We start from the raw sequence: 22,260 nt of genomic DNA, 5'->3' as shown, positions 1-22,260 counted from the left end.
TAATTCAAGTCTTTAACTTCAGAACAGTTCTTTGCAGGGAGTCATACATATCCTGAAGTTCTACAGAGAAGGTAAGTCCAGTCCAACACTGCTTTATCACTGGGTTAAAACAGAGAGGATAAACCTATAAGCTACAGCTCTATTTAAACACTGTTGCCTTTAAATTCCATCTCAAAGATTGAGTTGAAAGAAGCTGTGAACACCAAACAAAGCATAAAGATGCCAAAGATTAAGAGGATAGTAATAGAAGTGATGGAAGGCAGTAGTAATTCAGCTTAAGACTAGCTTAATGTCCATTATGAGGAAAGATTTACATGTTACATGTATATGTAACTATTCTGTCACGGGATCAATTTTATGCTTGGCTTCTTTTCAGGCTAATATAAGGGGAAAAAGCAATATGAAATATATTCTTATTCTCCTCTATGCCTTTGCAAACACACACATTTGAAGACTAGACAGTAGACTAGATCCACCACTGTGCAGAGCAACAGCTGCCTTAGTGTTCAAAACAGTATTTACCATCATATGCACCTTCACTAGGAAGAAAGGTGGACTAGAGAAGAGGTACATACATTGTGTCATGAGATGCGGCACTAAGCTGCAAGCATCCTTAAAGACTTCTTAATGCAAATGCTGTTTCTTTGAAACTAGTTCAAACAGCTAGCTATGATGCATCCTATGTAAATCAAACAATGATTGCAAGTGAAGAGTTCTTTAATTACAGAAAAATAGGTCTTTAATTTCATCTATCATTTTAGACAAGCATTTTCAGTATGATAAGTCCATGAAAAACAAATGCATACACAACAGAAGTTAAGAGCTCTCAGTGAAGTCACCGTAACATAGGAAGATGTAGTTGAACAAAGCTTCCTATCTGGTTGAACTTCAGCAGCCATCATTGCACGCAGTTAAGTTCCTTTAAAAGGTTTTGTTTAAAATAAGAGTTCATTTAAATAGCTGGAGGGAAAGGCACTTAGTATTGCAGTTTCCAGAATACGATTTGTTTGTCTTCCCCTCCTGTAATAACACTGTTGCACTGTTCATTCATCCACATGGACGTTACAGCACCTGGGGAATAAAAACCAACCAAACAAGTAAATCCAAATGCAAATAGAGGCAATACTCAAGATTATGGAACAGGTCTTTTTGAAAGCGTTTAGGATCACCTGATCATTAGTTTGGCTTACACTGAGACTACATATGCTATGAAGAATGTTAGTTAACTTCAAGGTGGCTACCTTTATTCACAGTAATGACTGCATGCTACATTGCCTCAGCTGGCTTTGGGTACTTAAAGGGACAATGTCAGTTGCAGTACAGAATGAAGATGGCACATTGGCAGAAAGAAGCATGGGGACAAGGAGAGAAGGTTTTTCTAGAAAGTGGGATTTTTTTTTTCTCTCCAACAGTTGGCCTTCTCTTATTAGAAGTATATTTACATTTTCTAGAATATGCCTAGAAGCCCACATCTAATCCAATCTATTCTAATGATTTCTCTAGCTACAGAATGATCTCTATACTGGTCAAGTTCCAGAGTACAAGATTGTAATAGGGAAGTTTGAAGTAACTGTTAATCAAGGCAGCCTGAAAAACCAAAATGAATAAAACAGATAGATAGAATCATAGAATAGTTAGGATAGTTTGTCTTTTACACAGCCTGGTTAGTAATGTACTGAAGACTATACACGTACATTTAAGAAGCCTATAAATCCCCATCACAAAACTATTTTGCTAGTTAATTTGCTGTTAGGCTCTCAGTCTGGATGGACTTCAACAAATATACTAAACTTAGGGCTATGAGATAGAAAACTGATAATTTTTGTAATGTTGTATGGATTATAAAAATCCCAGGTCATTTACCTTTGGCCAGTCTTGTAAACAGTCATATTTCTGCATTGTTAACAGATTTCCTAGGAGGCCCATGGGGACCTACTTTTAGTTCTGGTGTTCCAGATAACACATTGAGAACAGCTCACTGACTGCAGAGGACTCTCAAACTTTTCAATACTAAGGGAGCTTGAAGATAGGAATCTTCCATGCAATCTGAGAATAGGAATAATTCAGGCATACCTGTATGTCCTTTGAGTCTTTCAGTAACTTTTCCTCCAAGAAGGTCCCAAATCAGTAATTCACCAGATTGACTTCCTGATAAGATGGTATTTCCATCCCATTTGAAGCACCTGCAAGCAAGTCTGGAATTAATTCACTTCAAGCTCTTGTTTAATGAGAGCCAAGTATTTCCAAATTGACTAAGCCAAAAAGAATTGAAAATGAGGTACCAAACTGAAGGAAACTACTGTCTAACACAATCTTTCTGGAAAGGTTATTCCCCAAACCATTTTAGTCTATAAGGAGTCATGATCCAAACTTGCTTCTCTTGACTACCCTAGACCAAACTGCACCTTTCCCTAGCAGAAGGATGAAACTTATTCCTGTATTAGAAGGGGACCCAGTCAGCTGTACATGTTTATGGTACCCAAGGGCTCTCATGAACCACCATTTTCACTTGTGTCACTTCATATTCCTGAAAAATTCATGCAAAGAGAACTTTCAGGGAAGTAACTGAAGAAAAAAAGGTTTATATACACATTCATATACATACATAGCTATGTATGCACACACAAAAGGAACCAACAAGTGTACCCCATGTATGGCTGCTATGTTTTTACTTCAGTAACTGAATAAGGATTCCATCTGTTTACCTGATAAACCATAAAGAACTGGTTTGTAAAAAAAAAAAGTGGTCACTCTTCTCATAATAGTTAATCTTTTCTTAGATTATTGAAACAAAAAGGAAGCATTGCAAAAAGTATTTTAAAAAGATCATTGACAGATGAAACAAGCAAGAGAACTGTCTCTGTTAGAGATTTAGAAACTGCATACTTAGCTACAGTGCCTGTTATCTTTCATGGATGTGAAAGTTGTTGTTAAGAAAAAACATGAGTTATTTACTTAGATACTTGACTGGTTTTGTCCCAGGTTGGAAAGCTTGATCTTAATGCACACAACATGCTAGAATATCAGCCTTTGCACTTTAAAAAGCAATTCAGTAAAACAAAGTTGCTGGTATTACTGCCTTTTCCATTCTGCTATCACCAACCATCAAACATCTCCAGAGCTGCCCATGCAGCTTCACAATCCACGTGTTGTCAGAATTACCTCTGTGGCTCATCAGTGGTTACAGAAGATATAACCATTCCAGTCTGTACATCTATTACTTTAAAAGAACAGTCCTCTCCTGTGCTTAGTAGATGTCTGCTGTCTGTACAAAAGCAAACAAAAGAAACAACAATAAAAAAGCAGGTTTAGACATTCAGTCCTAGTTCCCAAAGCAGTCTGCGACAGAGCATGTTGGATGAGGCATTGCCTGACCTATGTATTTATAGAGAATTTTTAATATGTTATCTAAACAAGCAATGATAAGCAAAGTTGGTTTAAGTGTTGAGACCACTGGTTTACAACCTAGTATGGCCTGGTTTACAATTAATAAATTCTTTATAATGGAGATGAGTGGCAATCCAAAACATCTCACAATCCCCCTTAAAGTAGCAATTCCAACAAGAAGGGTGTATTACATGATATGAGGAACAAAATCCCCTTTGACATTCCCAATGACACATATTAAAAATTGAAATCCAACATACCAGGACTAAAAGCAGCATCAAACACAGTTCCAGAATGACACGGTAACTGGTGCAATGCTGTTGCTGTAGTAACATCCCAAACACTAATGGTACCTTCTTTGGTTCCAGACACTAGCATGGTATTTGCAGCATTAAGGTTGATTGTATTTACCTAAGAAGTTAAACATCCCATGATTTTCTGTTCTTTCACGTGAGCCAACTTGATACAGGTTTTAAGCACACATAAAGCAAGGCCATTATCTGTAAGATGGCATTTTATTTTCAAAAAGCTTTTACATTTGATTCTGCAACATGCTTAATTATGACAAATCCTGCCTGTAGAAAGTAAAGATAGGTCTCTTTGATATTATTTTAAAATGCTTTTTCTTTGCAGAATCATAAATAGAAATTACCATTTTTGACTATTTCTAGTTCCCATGCCCTCCCCATCTAAATGCAAGAATTTGCCCTTAAGGGTGAAATTCTTCTTTACTTTTAAAATATATCCCAGCTGTTTCCAGTTCTTTTGGGTACAGTTCTTAAATGTTATCAGAACTGGTTCAGTATTTGCCTATTATGTGACCTGTTAAAAAAACTAAATATTAATAAGGTTTAAAACACAGTATATTCTAAATATACTACTAGAATGACATTAGAGACTATAAATAAAAGTTAGCAGTTACACATTTATGATTCACTTCACACAATGTGTTTAATATAGTTACAGTGAAATCCACTAATGTATTTTAGAGCATGGTAAAGAACTTGGAGGAATTCTTTTTCATTTGCTTGCCTTTGGCAAATCTGCATTAAGAAGGAGCTGTAACAATGTAAATACCCGAAAAACATGAGCCTGTTTCTGAAAACAAAGCAGCAGACAAAAAGTCCCCAGTCCTCCCTTTCCTCCCCTGGAACTTTGTGCTTACAAGCTAAGCAAGACCAATTAAAAAGTCCCCAGGAATGGACCTTAACCAGGGAAGCAGGGGACACTGATGCAGGACGCATCAGACAAAAAACCCCACAAAACCAAACCATCACCCTCACCCTACACACACACTTCCAACAACACACCCCAAGCCCCCAACCCAATCCCTGTGCTTTAGTACCAGATCTTGACTTCGATTTTAATGAGCAGTTAATTCTCATATTCTGAGATACCGTATCTCTATCCACATACTTACACTAACTTCATGTTCTAGCTCTGCCAGCAGTTCAAAGTGGTGCTTTTTACTGCTCAAGGTCTCTCCAGGAGCACAGTGCCACACCTACAACACAGATATTTCAGTTTGCTCAAGGAAGCATTAGTATAACCCTGGATGAGTTTCTTCAGTAGCAAATTCTCACATTACAAGGAGAGCTGCTTGTGTGAACTCTGGACCTTGCCTGCATGGCAGAATGCAGCAACAGCAAATGGCACCTGAACTCATTTACCCTAAGCAGAGCCACATACTGAACAGGACTATGCCAATTCCAGATAGCTTACAGAAGCCTGCTTAAGTACAGGTACATCATTGCACTGAATGTATGCTTACCAAAAAGCCATATACATCCTTTCCTGTCTCTAATTTCCAAACTACCTTTCCACCTAACTGTAGGCATGCTCTTTAGATTAGCAAGTTCCTGGTCCGCTTAGCTGATGAACATAAATTACACAACTGAAATATTTCAGAAGCCTATTCTACTCAGTAAACAAAGTCACCAGTCAAGGTCACAGAACACTCCAGTTTCTCTAACAAATACAGTTTGCCTCCAAAACCCCTATATTTAGAGTATGTTAGAAGAAATGAAATTTAAAGTAACACTTCATCTTTGAAACAGTTGAGATAAAGCTAAATGAAGAAGATAGATATTCTAGAAACAAACTTACTGTGACACTAAGTTATTATTCCAGCACAACAGGTACATCCACTCCAAAGCATTCGGCTGCCTGAGTATTATAAAGCACTAGGGATAAATAGTTATTGAAGTACAACAAACCCATATACAAACCTTCACAGTGGAATCCCAAGACGCAGAATACAAACGCCCATCTCGCCAACAGATCTTACTGACTGCATCATCATGTCCCATTAAGATGTCTTGCTGTCTTCCAAATGCAATTGAATAAAAATATCTAGCAGGAGAAGGTTATAAAAGCATTATGTCTTCAGACAACTTCAGGGTTTTTTTCTAAATAGATGAAAGTAACTTTGCTTCTACAGTTTCTAACAAATCTACTGGAAATCAAGTAGAAATGCAGACACTGCATCTTAACAATGAATTTTTGTATCATTATCTAAAACCATAAGCATAACAACCAATGCACTCAGTGTAATTCAATAAAGTCAGTAAGTAGTAAATACACACATATGATTGTCCCATGAAGAACTTATGACAGTGGTATCTCCTGGTAAGATTAGACAAGATGACAAAGCCTGTAAGAAAGAGAAAAGGAAGCAGTATTCAATCTCTTACCCCAGTGCTTCTGGAGAACAGGAAGCATCTTAATCTTCTATACACACAACATACAGGTGTTACATGAACACAAGAAAGTCCAACTTTATAGGATGGACACTAAATGGCAAGAATATTTAACCCCTGGTATATGTACAGGAGGCACTGAAGTTCAGAAATACATACAGAACTGATGGAGCTCCTTTTTCAAAATGCTGGTATCTCAAGGACATGGTATGTAATTCCTCACTCAGGAGAAAATGGGTCAGCTCTTAATCTTGTAAGGTACTATCAATTCTAGATGCAATCACCTAACAGAAACTAAAAATGAAGGTTTCCTTTGATGTTTGCTCTCCATGACAGCTACTTATCAGCTCAGCTCTTTCAAACAACAAGTGTAACTATCTAAGTCCTGCATTTCTCAACAAGAACATTCCTTACAGACAGATGTTCAGTTACATTACCATCAATTGAAGCAGCAAAGGGGGAAAAAATAGTAAAATCAGCCCAGTGCTTCTACTAGTATCATTACTGGTCATGTTTTACATCTGTTTAAAAAAAGCCAGCAAGATGCTGGATTGTAAAAAGACTACTCCTTCTGGCATTGCTGCAACAGATCAGCACTAAGTCTACAGAGAGGAGAATAAAGAAAGAAAAGGTATACAAGGCCTTCTCATGAAAAAATGACTTTTGGCTTAGGAGTCAAGAGCTCCCTTTTTACAGTGCCAAGAAACAACCTATCCTAATTTTGCTTTGACTAAAGCATTAGGAATTGCTGTATCTAGATTCACCACCTAGTGTGTGCTATGGCAGGCCATAGGGTCTTGATTCTGCACCGTACCTGGCAACCTGTTAGAAACCATAGCATGCTCTATGTAGGCAACCCCTTTGCCTTTTTTATTCCCCCCCCCCGCCCCCCTGGGGTATGAAGGTACAGAGAAGATTGTTATATCTTAGTATCTTGCCTCAATAAAGGATTGTGAACGTGATAGTTGGGAGGGAATCCCTATGACCCAGGTCTGCCCACAGGGCTCAAGCACAGAAAATCAAATACAGAATCTCTTTCCAAGTTCTGTTTTAGAAGCAGATTAAAAAAAGTTGTTCAGAGCTTGCAGAGGTCACTGCTTATTGAGGAAAGATGGCTCAAATTCACCCAGCAGAGACTGCACGCTGTGTGGTTGGTTTTCCTCTGCTAGCTGACTCACAGACTTCAAACATTTGGAAGCAGCAAGGCAATGCTGGATGTGAGCACATGGGTGGAATTTAAGCTTTGTGATTTTGATCCCAGTGGTAGCTCAAGGTTGTTCAGAAAGACTCCTCTGCTCATGCCAGGCTATTTGTCTACTGCAAGCCCTTTCCTGGATAGCAGGGTAACTCAGAACAAAGCTAGCACAGAATGGCAACCATCTAATACTCCCATGTTTGGAGAATGCATTCTGTCTCCCTGGAGGCCTGACAGAGTCTCAATTCACTCTGCTAAATTATTCACACACAATACAATTGAGTAGGCAGGGGAAGAAAAGAGGCATTGATGTGTACTAAGAGCCATTTCTCTGAGTAGCTTTCCGAAGATTCCCAATGATCTTGATTTTGACAGCAGCTTACCATGTTTGAAAAGGACACACTTCTCTGGATTGTTTTTGATTCCTTAGAAAACATCTTCAAAGTTGAATCTGGGGATAATGGACAAAATAGAAGATAAAAATACTTTTTAGTCCTTTTTGAATATTCAAATTTCTTACTATGAAAAGTACGCATAGGTTTTTTATAGTCTTAAACTCTTTATAAAGCTTGTGACTGGAGCCTGGAACTATCCTGTTCGACACCAGCTACAGACAGACTCCCCCATGCCCATCAAACTCCTGTATCTAGAAGGAGAAATTACCACCTTCCCAAGCCTAAACATAGATGATATTGAGATCTTTGAGTCAAAGTGATCTAAAACTTAACAAGTTCATGTACTTAAACTATTATGGGAAACATACCTTTAACTTAGTTTTTATAATAGACTTTCAAAGTGACAATCCAAAAGCCAAACAGAACTAGCCTTCGCATATGAATACCCTCAAACAGTAAGAAGGAATTGAGTATGTGTCCTGGGTTTACAACAATATGAAATGAAAACAAAGATCATGCATTTGGCAGAAGATTAGGGCTGCTATTTTCATGACTCTAAAAAACCCAGTGATTCCATAAATATCGCATTTGACATTGTCTATGCTGTCAGTGAAGATATTAATGGGATTCAATCTTAACTACATTGCAGAGTTTCATGCTATTTCGTTCACAAAACATCAACCTGCATTTACACTGCAGGGTCTAGTAAATACCTTTGCAATAATACTTACCCTGGGATGCAGTAAAAACAGAAGACCCATTGCAAGTGACTGCTATTCCAGTAATTGCCCTGTTTAATACAAGGAAGCTTATAGGTGATTTCATAGGTTTTAAAACTTAACTGTAAATTGACTACAGTTTAAATTTGTTATTTGATCTCTGCAAGGGCTAAGACATTCAAGGAGTGTAAAAGCACTACAGTGGTGTTTTATATAACTAGAGACCAAAATACATCTTGATATAAAAAGTGAAACATCACTACAAGTTCCCCATACTGTTCTGCAAGAACTTTATCCGCATCAGAAAGGACATGTCCAATGAGAGGACAAATAGTTTCACACTGAGTCTTCCCAATTTGGGATTAGCTACAGAAAGCATCAGGAACATGCCTACAAGCAGATACCGAATGCCTGAAGTGTCAGGAATCAGAACTTGCATGTCTTCTCCTCAACTTCGACAGTGGCAAAATCACTGTAGTCCAGAAATTTAGACATACAGGTTATATCAGGGAGTTAGTTGTTAGGAAGCACAGAGCACTCTGCACAGTAAAATTCTGTTATGCAGACGTACTTCTAGTTTTTCTCAGCAATCTTAAACCAAAACCCAACAAAATCCACAAAACAAACAAACAAACAAATGAACAAGCCCAGACAAGGCAAGCAAAGGATTGGAAACTGAAATTCAGTCTCTTTTCAGGTTCTGGATTTCCCTAAACCTAACAATCCGATATCTGAGGCCCTTTCTCACTACAAATATTACCTTGTTTTCTGGACAAGGGAATGTTCTTTTCTATATTGTTTACAGACACCAAGAAAGTAGTTGCACTCAAAAGCAGTAGGAAATCCTCCTACTAGTTCAGCCACCAGCACAAGGGATGGGGCCAAAGGAAAATCTTTAAAATATAGCTGTTGTTCATTGTTAGGTATTTTCAAAGTTCACCTGAAGTGCCCCTGCTGACTCAAGACTCCCAGGGAAACCATCACAACAGTAGTTTGATACCTGGATTAACTGAAAGCCTATAGCTGGAGATGTTGCAAACTGCTCATACAGCAGCAGCTCAAGGTGTACGGTACTTGAACTTAAGATGTTTATCCTTAAAAATCAAATGGAATGAATAAGTTAGGTCCTCCTGGGGTTACAAATATATAAATGGAGGCATGGTGGTTGAAACTAGATGATCTGAGGGCCCTTTCCAATTCTAACCATTCTATGACTCAATGAAATTTATCTGGCTGCTGCTATCACAGTTTTAGAGAAGGGTAATCAATATCTGCTTCAGCTACTAAAACAATAAGGAACTTAGCTCTAGATCTGTGCAAGGAACAATAACAACAAACACAAGCTGACAAATACCTTTTCTGGATTGATAACCCAATGTATACTCAGAACCATCTTGTATAATCAAATCAATGAGCTGTCTCACAAAGAAATGTATTTACCTTAAGCCCCAACCCATCATTCAGATTGACATGCAAATACTTCCCCCACCCCAAAATTAAATTGAACAATTTTGACTGTGAAAAGAATAGTACCTACTCTTTGTGAATTTTATATTGCTCATCTAATTTTAGTTTGGCAATGTTGCTCCAAGAAAGTGTTATACTTTCTTCTGTCAAATCTTCAAATGATTCTTCATTTGGAGAAACTGCAATAAAATGCCACAATAAAGCTCCATCACAAACAGAAAAAGACTGATTTCAAGTAATTAGGTAGCTGAAGTTACAAAGATGAAAGCACAGAAATCATGGAGAGATCCAGGAATAAGAATTTTTAGCTAAAGTAGAGAGTGACAAGTTCACCAACTTTTTGTCAGATCTCTTCCTGCATAGGCTTACACAGTCAAATATATGTTTTGTGGGTTTTTTTTGTTATTTTTGTTTTTTTTTTTTTTTCCCCAAAACAGGGCTTTTAAGCTAAAGACTTGAGGGAATACATTTCAAAATGGAAATAAACTCAAACCAACCAACCCTAAAGCCAAACAAAAAAACTCCCACCAAACAAAAATACCAAACTAAAAAACCCATAGGCTTTTCTGCGGAGATGTTCTGGTGTTCTGTTGCTATGTCAAGAGCTTTTAAAATGGAAAAATATCAGGATATCCATCTACTGCTACAATACAGCAGGCTCTTTTTAATTATTCTATTGCATTCTATTAGGAGTGTCATAACCTCATTTTGCTGCACTGTGAGGATAAAAAAATGCAACAAAATTGAGGCAATCAGATCTCACTCACTATAAAAAAGCCAAACCCAACAGGAACCACTGAACTGTGAATGAATGACTTAGGCAGCATACCACCATACCTGTTTAAACACATGAACATTATTATTACCACATACAACTTTCAAAACCACTCTTGCCATTTTCATGCTACAGGTTGCCACTCTAAGTACCACTCATCTTCACTTCTGTGCTTAAAAATTAAAGCCATCAAATGGTAAGTGAATTCAAGACAACCAAGAAAAACCTTTCTATGTGATACCTGGCTTGAAGACCCAACTCTATTTATAGTTAGACCACTATATTTATGAAGAGGACCAAAGCATCTATGTTTCAGAGAAATGGTGTAAGTTCGGCATTGAACAAAAGCCTGTGATAGCATTCCATGTCCTTTTCTTGAATAAAGTGCCCTGGTTTCAGCCTAGCTGAAAGTTATTCAATCAATTAAAGTCTTTACAATTTTTAGTCATAGAAAAGCAACAAAATTTAGCTGCTTAATATAAGTTCTTGGGGTTTATTTAGACCAAGCCAGTCGATCACCCTAAAGACACCTCTGTTCAAAAACTGAGCAAATCCTTACATCATTTGGAATGCCTGCAGATATGGTCACTGAAGCTGTCATCATATCAGCTTGATTTTAAAATGTCATAAAAAAACAGGGATGACAGCCCTCCCACAGCTTCAAAAGCAGAGGTTGAACAGTTCCACAGGAGATCACAGCGACAGAAAGCAAAAGGCAGGACAATGCCTGTATTTCCAAATATGAAATTGGTCTTGCCAGTTTAACAATTAGTTCATGGATTTATTTTGAGTTGGCTTACTGGGAAAGTGTCCAAGAGTTGTATAACAAGATCCTGTGGGAGAAAGACACAGAACTTGTCAAAATTACAAATCCATTACACTGCCAGTTTATCTGTAGACATTTACCTGGAGACTCAGTTATGGAGACATTGTGACTAGATGTTCGAGACAAGCTTTTCAACTTCGGCATTATCCTTCGAGGATGAGGAATTGTAAACAACTGTTTCGGTGTCTGTCCAAACTCCAAGATTTGTGTCAGCAGGGCTACTTTTTCGTTGGGGTCCATAATACTTTCCAAAAACAAGATACTTAATTAAGCCAAATAGACAAGTACTTTTTCTTCCTTTCCTCCCCTGAAAGCATGGGCCTGCCTGTGCAGTTACTACAGCAGCAGAGGCCATTGCAGTTCTTACAAAACTGATTTACCACAGATGTGAAAAACAGTCAGAAGACAGCTTAGTGATTTTGCTAATGTACGATGACAACACACTCATCAACTAAAAATATAAAGCAATTTTACAAAAGCCAGACTGAAGAAATTTTCAAATAACAATCTTTCAACACATGATAAAACCAAGAAACTGATCCTGGTTCTCTGCATATCTGGGAGTATGAAACGGAAGAGCTACACCATTCACATACAAAGCACTTTTACAGCCACCAGAGAATCTGGAGGGCTACGGAGATATTCAGCTAACTGCTTTAATAAAACCATTCGGATTCTTTTTAATTACCTGTTTAAATCCACTCCTCCTTCATAAGTTAATGGGTGAAACACTGGAGGGGTGGGGAAAAAAAAAGTTTATTTGTACTATGTAGATAAACAAGAACATTTTCTTGCATACATACTATAAAAAAAGCTGTATGTTTTACTCAACTTGGTTATATTAAGCAACTACATTATTTCAGCAGGCTATAGAATCTGAGATCTTGTGCTTTAATCCTGGGTTTCTTACGTGAAGAAAGTTTAGGATTTCTAAGAGACTCAGAGTTTCAGAATAAGTCAGTCCTTTCATAAAGGAAGAATTACTTATTTAGGCTTCATTAAATACCCTCCACCCAATAAAGAAAAAAAAATGCACAGTTGCATTAACTGGATATTCTTAAGCGTCTTCAATTTATTACGCTAATAAAAATCCATATTGCACCAGAAGCAGCACACTGTGCATAAAATGGGCTCTCGTTTGAGAGGTAAAAATATAGGTGCCATAATTTAAATGCTCATTTACCATATTCAAAACCTCTGGCACACTGTAATTGACACTTAGGGTCACAGCATGAGTGGATGCCAAACCCTGCAAGCCTAAAATATAATGATTTAAGAACATGTCAGGAAGCATATTAAAAAATCTTCAACAAACCAAATCCAAGAAAACAAACAAACAAAAAACCCACCACGAAACAAATCACATTATCTTACCCAGGAAGTACAAAGCAGTAACTACTGCAATGAAGAGTTGCATATGCCTTCCCTCCCCACTACTGTAGGAAAGTTCTCTTTTCAAACTTATCATATCTTCAAAAGTGCAAACTTCCTCAACATTGTCTGTTACTTCCAATCTATCAAAAACATCAAGGCTTCTGGAATAAGTACCCTAAAATTCTGACTAATCTTCGTTTACCTTTTCCTTATTGGGTAGTAACACAGGTAGCTAAATATCAGACTGCTGAATAATTTAATCATTGTCATTACTGTTAGGTCTAGATAAATTAACACATCCACGTAGCAATTACCCCTTTTGTAAGCATTTACAATGACTACATACATGCCCAGAATAATATTGCAAGCAGTAAAGCTTTCAACATGTACAGTAAGAAATATGTATACTACTGCAGTTGCATACATGTACACAAGGACAAACTTAGTCACCTACATGATTTTTTTTGTTACATTCTTGCTCCTAAAGAGCTTTAGCCCATTGGCCCCTTCTTTCACCTGCCAATTCTCTCTCAGAAGGAGAGGAAAACATTGCATTGAAATTCTCACACTGCAATTACAGTATAGGAAAGTTAAATATGTCTTCATGTAGAGACGCTACAGACTCCCATTTTTAATTGGGAAACAGCAATTCCACACTACATTGCCACACCATGCGGTGCAAGCAAATAACAGTAATGCTGCAGACCCTTCTTACCTACCATAGAATAGAATAGTTAGGGTTGAAAACGACCTTAAGGTCATCTAGTTCCAACCCCCCCCGCCATGGGGGTTGTATGCTGTCATCTTAAGTACATCTTCAAAGATGCAAATCTCCATGAAAACAATAGATTTTACTAGATAAGATGTTACTTCAGTAATGAAGAACTGCATTTCCTGTAAGGCTCAAACATTCAAAGGACAGTTATGAATGCTCAAAACAAATCAGACACTAGAAATGCTGTTATTTACCATTCCTACCTAATTAAAGCATCTTTTTATTTTTTTCTAAAATACATATATTTACCATTGTGAGCTGCAACTGCTTCAGTTCCTTTCTGCTTGTAGCCGAATATTATGTCAATCCATTCATGAAGGTGTTCTGATACGTACTGACTTTCTAAAGCCTCTCGACTCTTCCGAAGAAAGTCATCAGGACCTGGCAAGAGAAAGAGAAAAGTTAATTAAAGGAGAAGATATACCACTCAGTATTGGTATCCATCTCTGTTCCTCTTTGCTCTTGAGAAAGTAAGCAACCAAAGAAAACCCCAACACCCCCACCAAACCTCAAATTTGCTTTAAAAATTAAACATAACTATTAATTATGTCAATGTTTTGAAGGAAAAATTCCTTCAGAAGAAAATAGAACAGGCATTTCTGAGAGAAGAACTGACATCCCAGGAATCCAGATCATCTTGAATTAATATTCAAACTTATTGTATTATGAATTATTACCTGATGCCCAAGGGGGAAGCTCTACATCATCAACCATCTTTCCACCCTGCCTTTTTCCCAAGTCCAGTTTCAAACTGTTCACTAGAAAACTAGAATCATTTTCATAAAATTCTGGAATCAACTGAAAAACAAACAAAAAAAAAACCAAACGGAAGCTTTGAGATTAGCTGGGATTTCATCACTTTAGTAGAATACTAAAAAAACCCTAAATACTTAAATAAAATAACTTAATAAGTTAATAACTTAATAAAATAACTAATAACTTAAATAAACACTAGAAGTTACCAAGGTTTATATGCCAAGCCCTAAAGTTGGGTAGTAATTTTTCCAGGCTTTATCCTCTGTCAGTAAAGCAGGACTGGCAGCTTCCTCCCATTATCCTTCCAACTACTTTTAGGCTTCTTGACTACCTACAAAGTGATTTTCTAAGCTAAATTCAGAGTGGCATAAATATTTTTAACATGTAATATGTGACACATGAATCCATAATATATGAGTATCTTCAGAACTCTCATTGCATAGCCATCAGCTGAGAGTCAAGGCAAAAAAATAGAAAAGTTTCAGAGGTTAAGCAAATAATTTAAAGACCACAGTAGCTAACCATTTATTATTTTTTTTAAAAGAATCACTATATTGAACTCCTTTAGCAAAGAAACCTTATTTAACAGCACCCACTATCTGACAGTTAATCATTCTGAACATATACAAGCTATAGTCTCTATAAGGCTCAAAACCCCAAAACTTCTATAGTTTAACCTTTCCAGATGTACTGTTTTAATACAGCCAAATCCTTACAGGATTCCAGCAAACAATACATAAAATTGCATCTTTTCAGCCTTAATCCACTCTGGTAATTCTTATGTATTCCAGTAACATTCACAATGACAGTTCTGTTAAATTAAAAGCCAAAAAGCAGACACAGAAAAGCAATTATGGAATTAAATAGAAAGAAGTAGTTAAAAATGTTAAAGGCTTCAGAAAACGCAGTCAACTGCCTTACCACCCACACACCTAAACCCCACAAACAACAAAACAAAAAAACCCAGTCAAACATACTGAACCCCCAACCCAAAACGCTCAAATCAACAGGAGACCGCGAAGAACAGAAAGTTTAGCAGAGATTACCAAGAAGGACTAGAACAATTTTTCCATCAATTACCTCTTTGAAGTCTGTTGCACCATCCAAACAGTTTTTCCAGGTCTCTGCAAGGCTACATAACATATAACAATTACATATTTGTTAAAAACCCCTACAATTTTTAAAGCTTTTCACTCCCTTGATGCATATTTGAAAACAAACCCAAGCTCCTTATAGACAAAATGTAAACAAACCTATTGAATGTTCTGTCAGCATGATCAAATTTTCCATTCTGCAGACAGAGCATATATTCTGGAGCTAAGGAGAAAGAGAAAGCCATCAGCTTGCTCCAAACCTTGTCCACTTCGGAGGTAACTGCTCAGAGAGAACGTAAAAACTGTCTTACCAACTCTAACAAGATAAAACAAAACATATCCCGGGGATGAATAATGGCTCCCATACATGAACTTAGGCTCTGGCATTTCCTGATAACGTGTCTGCAACATATGAAGAAAAAGAGAGGTCTTTAAAATCTGCACTCCTGCTTTCCTCCAATATTGAACATAAACACACTTTTTTTTTTAAAGAAAGACATGAGGACTACCCTCTTTTTCTTCTTTAAACAATGAAACAAACTATGTTCTAATAAACATGCAGATGTAATCAGATCAGTAAATCTATAAGGCAAAAAAATCTCTACAACTTTGAATCCAGAATTACCAGGTTTTAATCTTTTTTCCTCTCTCATATGTAACTGAAGTGACACAGCTTCAAAGGAGTGCAAACAAGTGCTCCCTTTTCATCTTTCACATGAAGTGTAATGAGAGTGCAGAATAATGTACTGACTTAATTCAGCCTGGAAGATTCCCTCCTGTCTGAAGCTCGTAGTTGTTATTCCCAAAACCTATCATGATCTGAATAAAATGACTTTTACTGCAGTAAGCATGAGGCAGCCAACAGCCTGAGGAAACAGTCATATCTTAGAAAGAAAACGTTGTTCACCATTACTGAAAACATAATATTGATCATGTTCTTCCCTTCTACAGTCTTAGGAAGCCCTGTTATTTTGAAACATTTAATCCTTTTTGTCAATATAATGCAGTTAGTCTGGCAACATTTTTTTCTAATGCTTCACTAGGAACTAATAAATGTTCCAAAACATTAAATGTATTTATGTTCTTTAAATGATTGTGGAATAATTACTAAATAATTAATTTACATTCTGTAAATGATTTTGGAATAATTAACTTGCGGTAATAGACAATTTTATACAAAGAATAAAAAGCCAAGAAACTGAGGACTTTCTAAGTCTGTAACTATCTGTTTAACTGTTTATGAAAAGAAAGCCTGCCTACATTGAGAAGTGGAATAAGACTGTGCACTATTACCTGCATGTGGAAATTTCAGGTTGGTGCTATAATCTCCATGGAACCAGATTTCCTCCATCTGAAGTACTCTCTCAAATTCATAATTTTTCTTAAATGGAAGCACTTAAGATTTCTGTTACTTTGCCTTGTTTAATTCAAATACATATTTTACATTACACATTTAAATCTGTTTGTTTTGAGGTTTTATTTTTCCTTGGGGGTCCTGGTCAATGAGAAACTGAACATGAGCCCACTTCAGTATGTGCTCACAGCCCAGAAACCAACCACGTGCTGGGCTGTATCAAAAGGAGTGTGACCAGCAGGTTGAAGAAGGTGACCCTGCCCCTCTGCTCTGTTCTGCTCTTCTGAGACCCCACTTGAAGTATTGTGTGCAGTTCTGGTGTCCTCAACATAAAGACATGGAACTGTTGGAACAGTCAGGGGGGTCGGAACTAGATGATCTTAAGGTCCTTTACAACCCTAACTATTCTATGATTCTATATGTTTGCAGCACCTCAGTGCCTGCCATACAAATGCAAACATAATAATTAAACAGATTTAGGGATTTTATTTTAAAAGTGAGGTAAAAGCATTTAAAAGCATATACATATGAAACAGTAGGGAGAGAAAACAGATTAAAATAATTTTAAATTAATACTGACAAAATCAGTACTGATGAAACTAAATTGAAAAATAAATGTGGTATGTTTATTAGAAGTTTTCTTAGATAAAGTTTATAGTTAGCGTTAGATATCTACATAATTCCCTTGCTTGATAAAGGCCCTTTTATTAACAACATGTATAAGGCAAAAAAAGTGCAGCACATAAAAGCCAAGATATACATACCAATAGTCTATCCAGCCTTTCCTTATTCAGGGCACCAATTGGCTTACTAAGGTCACGAAATGTTTCAGGTTTTGTCAGATCTAAAAAAAAAACAACCAACAGTTAGACTCTATGTATTCTACTAGACAGGAATATAATCAATATTTAAAACAAAAGAAAAAAAAAGACAGAACAACAAAACCCAAACCAAAAACCAATACAAAACCTCTCCAATAATTTTCTCTGCTTCATTACTGCAAAAGAATCATCTTACTGTAAATGGCTATTCATTTCTTCTTACAGGTAAGTATAATCTCATACCTCTTGCTTAAGAACAAGTAGCTACACATACGTGACAGCTATTGCAACTAGCATCACCTAGTCAATACAGGTCCCACTAGCTAAGGCACAAAAACAGCTGGCATCGTCTTCTTCCTACTTGTTCACTCTTCTGTCAGGATACAGTTAAGTCCCACCAAATTATGAGACTGAAGTGTTTGAGCGGGTGCTGATGAATAGCATGAGATTCCCCTACTCTACTCCACGTATAGGGACACAATTCTCAACAGGAAAAGCTTCCAACACAAATTGCACTAAGACCCTTCATCAAGGAGCCTAATTTAGGCAGAAGCCTTGTTAGACTCTTCCTTTCAACTTACAATGCTAAATATTGTAAAAGAACACCTAGATTCTATACATTTCAATGCAACCAACTTGTTCCACAAAAAGCCATTTTACTGTACAACATCCAAGATCACTAATGCCAAGTTCATTCTGATGTAACATGAACTTTATGAAGTGTAAACACCCTCCTCTCCAAAACATTTCAGGTTGGACAGGATACACTAACATGCCTTTTTGTATACACATACCTAATACTGAACTAGAGTAGTCTGCTATTATCCAGGGAAATACAGGATACTGAGAGAGATCATTGCAGCTTCTGTCAGCCAGATTGTTGAGATGAAGAAGATACTCATAATTTGATATATGTCCTCGCTGCCATTGCAACATATAACTTTCAGCTGTATGCTCTGTAATGTGATTTTCTAAAACAAAAGAAAACATTAAGAGTTTTGAGGTTTGGAGTTCCATTCCCAAATTATACCATGATAAGTATTATGCAATATAAAATAATTAAGGTCAGAGGTGCTTAAAAGAACAAGTCAGAATTAAATATTAACTTCATGTTTCAAAAACTACCATACTTCATACGTTTTTTTTAAGATCTATTCAGACAGAACTAAGCTACATCATCATCATCACCATCTTCACCTGCAGCTTGAAATTCCACCTCTGAAAGTTATCTAGAAAATGGCATTTAAAGCAGGGTAACAGCATGCAGTTAATTCAATAACAGAAAAAATCATGTCAAAATCTACTTCCTAAAGGAAAATCTAAAAGATTAAAATGATTCTCAGAGGAAGCAATCATTTCTTTGTGGACTTTCCACTTTGCTTTGTGAAGTGGGAAAAATGTTAATGGATATTTATGCAAATTCAATAAAACAGAACTGGAGTTCTGGTACAGCAACAAAATAGTACAAAATTTAAACACTTTCAATACTAGCAGTGAACTGGAGTTGCAATGTTCAGTTGTAGTCAGATTGCTTTTTCTCCTTGTTTTTCTGGGAACCATGCAAGCCTGTTAGCTTCTGATCATGATCTGCAAAAGATCTCCATCACTTTCTTGGAATTAATGCATACAAGATTTAATAAAATTGAGAAATTAACCGGTTCAGAATGGCAATTTTCATCAACCACTTCTAAGACTGAGGAAAATTCAGATATTTATGTGTGCACTGGGAATCCAGCCATTACAAGAACTTTCTTAACAGGATTTTTTACTTGGACTTTAGCAGGTGCCAGGGGTATCCATCCAAAAGGCAGTCTATATTCTTTCAGCAAAACACAGTTTAGCTGAGTGGATCTTATTTACCCCTTACAGTGTTTTGCGTTGTTTTTTTGGGGGGCGAGTGCGATAGGGAGGCTGGTGGTGGTGGTGGCGTGGGGTTAGAAGGAGGTGTTCAATGACAGTGCGTATCAAGTTACAAACCAAAAGAATTAGTTTCACTTTAATAATGCTGTCTTACCTTTCTAACTCGGCTCTTCAAACACAAACAGAATATATGTAACTTCATAATATTTATTCTGAACTTGGCTGCTTCTTCTAAAAAATGTTCAGGGCTAATACATCTGTTTGTTCTTCGCATTCTTCCCACATAACAACAGAGCAAAGCCCAGACAAATTTCCCCACACAAGGTACTACAAACTACATTAATAAATAAATACTGCCAACCTATATATGTTGCAATGAGGAAATAGAGCTCATCTCGATCTTGATAGTTGTAGAATTTCAAGTAGATGTCAGAACACAGATCATTTTCTGTGCAAAATACTTCAAGTCCCTTAGAAGTTAAAGGGAAGGAAAAAGTAAATGAGAGCAATTACTGACAAGCTATAATATTATTTTTTTTTCAACAGAATATTCCAGTAGCTAGCATCTAAAGCTTAAGTGTCTAAACTGCATAACAATTTTGCTTACAAAATTTAACATTTTGATCTTTCCTATTTCCAGCCATAAAAGCATTCAGTTTACAGCCAGTTGAGCAAATAGCTTTATAGCTGTCCATAGATTGGCTCTGTCTGAATTGATTAAGCACAGGCAATATCATAAGTGAATGGAGTGAGACAGAGTAAAATGTCTATTTAGCTTAAACGTGTTTTGAGACAAAAATTTTGTTCAAGGCTTAAAGCACAGACACTGAAAGCATACAACTGAGGTTGCACTGCAGCACTCATTACTCTTCAGTCATGTACAGGGGGACTCATCACTCCACATTAGTCTCATCTAAATTGGCGATCAAACTCCCTCCAAGAATCAACCCAGAGAGAAAATACACCATGAGAGCAATTTATTCTATTCGAAGATAGGTGTTTGAGATAAATGGAACGAATCACTCCCCGGAGATACTCCCTTCTACCTTCCCCTACACTGACTGCTTATGAAAGGCATTTTTCATCCTTGACAGGGTTCACTCTTCCTGCTTTCAACTTTTTAACAACACAGGGAACTAAAACACTGAAAAGCCAGAAAGGATCTTCTGAGTGCTGTTCACTATTTAATCCAGAGTTTTTAAAAATGCATAGCTTTTAACTAAGGATACATATAGTTTCAGTTGGTCATTTTAAGAAACAATATATACAGCAGGATATTAAAATGAAAATAATATTTGAGCTTACCAGTGGCATTAGCCCATGCCTTCTTTTATAGATGCGACGCACATTTTGCAGTGTTATTTGTACTACTGGTTTCTGTGGGGAACAAGGGAGGGGGAAGAAAAGATGGAGATATTCTAGAAGGTTTATGTTCTTCTATGTTAACCTCTCCAGTCAATATGAAATTTCTCTTGAATAGAGAGACTAGAAATATGAAAACAATATCCATCCACGTTATTTTAGCAGTGGAACAGTGGTTCTAAGCAGTTATAGTAAAAAGAGAAAGCTTGTCTTTGCTGTTGATTCTTGTATGAGTAGCAAAGCAGTTTAATAACAAAGAACGAGCAATGCATTATCAGCCGAGTCTGTCACCAGTTATAATAATCATGGAAGAGAAAGCAGAACACAATAAACTGTGTTAAGGAAGACACTGAGCTGCTGGGCAAACTGTTTGCCAATGGTGTCACCTGGTGGACAGAAATTGAATGGCATTTTGTCATCAGCTGTGAAATACATTTTTTCTTGTGTGGGCACAAATATCAGTGGCCTGCTGACTAACGCTGCTTTTTCTGTCAGAAGGCTCCAAAGCAGTAATGTCTGCAACATGCATGCAGTTTTTCTTTAGAGAAAAAAAATATTAGTTTAATATAAAACCTAGCTAAGATCTTCCAATATGAAATAAATGTATATAAAGCTCTTACTAGGTAGGAATTGTATCACAGAGTAAAATTAAGAAATTTATCTCAAATTAAGTGTTACAAAAAGTGATCTTTAAAAATATCAACAGGGAACGAGCAAAGGACATTTTGTGCTTTGTCAGGAGGAGGTCAAGTTTAAGCAAATTAGCATAGAATAAAGCCTCAGAATCAGAGATATGCTTGAATGCAACATAGCAGCAGAGATCTAGGAGCTTGATTATAAATGAAAACAGAGTCTTGGAGATGTGCTCCATGTGCACTTAAAAGGAATAATCAGAAAATGAAAACTGTCCACTAGAGGGGCAGTGTGCTCATATCATATGCAAGACCATCTATGAGGCACTTACAGGATATCCATTAAGAGGCTGGAAGTACAAGTTAGCATCAGTAACACACACATGCCCTGGATTAGTCACCAGTGGTGTCACCATTTCTGCTTTACATTCCATATGCAGCGTTTCAGAAATGCTTTGAAATCTACAAGTGAAGAAAAGGAGTAAGTTTACCTCCAGTTCTTACTTAGGTATAGTTACCCTTAAATTCTTCAGAAAGGGGACTTCACTAATTCTATTTTAGACACAAAGAAAGTTCTTTGTCGAGACCTCTACTTTAAGAGGTACTCCAGAAAGTTGCCACATACTCCACCAGCCTCAGAGCAGCAAACCCGTTGACTGTTTTATACAGAATTTTATTTGGCGTTTACTGATGCCTGATTTGCAACAAATTCATAAACAGAATGGTTTGGAGACAAAGGAATCCATTCACCTTCACAACACAGAATTTC

The 22,260-nt window shown here is 36.9% G+C and overlaps 1 protein-coding gene across 1 annotated transcript in view; it reads right to left on the bottom strand.

Moving 5' to 3' along the window:
* Window positions 1–716: 716 nt before the first annotated feature.
* The window catches only part of NSMAF (neutral sphingomyelinase activation associated factor), a 38,141-nt gene continuing 16,597 nt past the window's right edge, over window positions 717–22,260 (bottom strand). The window contains exons 10-31 of the mRNA XM_005152738.3: window positions 21,824–21,953; window positions 20,803–20,874; window positions 19,859–19,967; window positions 18,432–18,608; window positions 17,581–17,660; window positions 15,774–15,864; window positions 15,622–15,685; window positions 15,449–15,500; window positions 14,290–14,410; window positions 13,862–13,993; window positions 12,152–12,194; window positions 11,544–11,707; window positions 9,933–10,041; window positions 8,408–8,466; window positions 7,665–7,732; window positions 5,973–6,040; window positions 5,616–5,739; window positions 4,808–4,891; window positions 3,648–3,798; window positions 3,163–3,265; window positions 2,074–2,183; window positions 717–1,071 (exon numbers count right to left, since the gene is read on the bottom strand). Of these exons, the coding sequence (XP_005152795.2) occupies window positions 977–1,071; window positions 2,074–2,183; window positions 3,163–3,265; window positions 3,648–3,798; window positions 4,808–4,891; window positions 5,616–5,739; window positions 5,973–6,040; window positions 7,665–7,732; window positions 8,408–8,466; window positions 9,933–10,041; window positions 11,544–11,707; window positions 12,152–12,194; window positions 13,862–13,993; window positions 14,290–14,410; window positions 15,449–15,500; window positions 15,622–15,685; window positions 15,774–15,864; window positions 17,581–17,660; window positions 18,432–18,608; window positions 19,859–19,967; window positions 20,803–20,874; window positions 21,824–21,953 (2,206 nt within the window). The 3' untranslated portion in view covers window positions 717–976. The remainder of the gene's footprint in view (window positions 1,072–2,073; window positions 2,184–3,162; window positions 3,266–3,647; window positions 3,799–4,807; window positions 4,892–5,615; window positions 5,740–5,972; window positions 6,041–7,664; window positions 7,733–8,407; window positions 8,467–9,932; window positions 10,042–11,543; window positions 11,708–12,151; window positions 12,195–13,861; window positions 13,994–14,289; window positions 14,411–15,448; window positions 15,501–15,621; window positions 15,686–15,773; window positions 15,865–17,580; window positions 17,661–18,431; window positions 18,609–19,858; window positions 19,968–20,802; window positions 20,875–21,823; window positions 21,954–22,260) is intronic.

Source organism: Melopsittacus undulatus, chromosome 1, assembly GCF_012275295.1.
Source record: "Melopsittacus undulatus isolate bMelUnd1 chromosome 1, bMelUnd1.mat.Z, whole genome shotgun sequence".
Taxonomy (NCBI): Eukaryota; Metazoa; Chordata; class Aves; order Psittaciformes; family Psittaculidae; genus Melopsittacus; species Melopsittacus undulatus.
The sequence above is the reverse complement of the archived record's forward strand: the minus strand, read 5'-3'. Positions and strand labels throughout refer to the sequence as shown.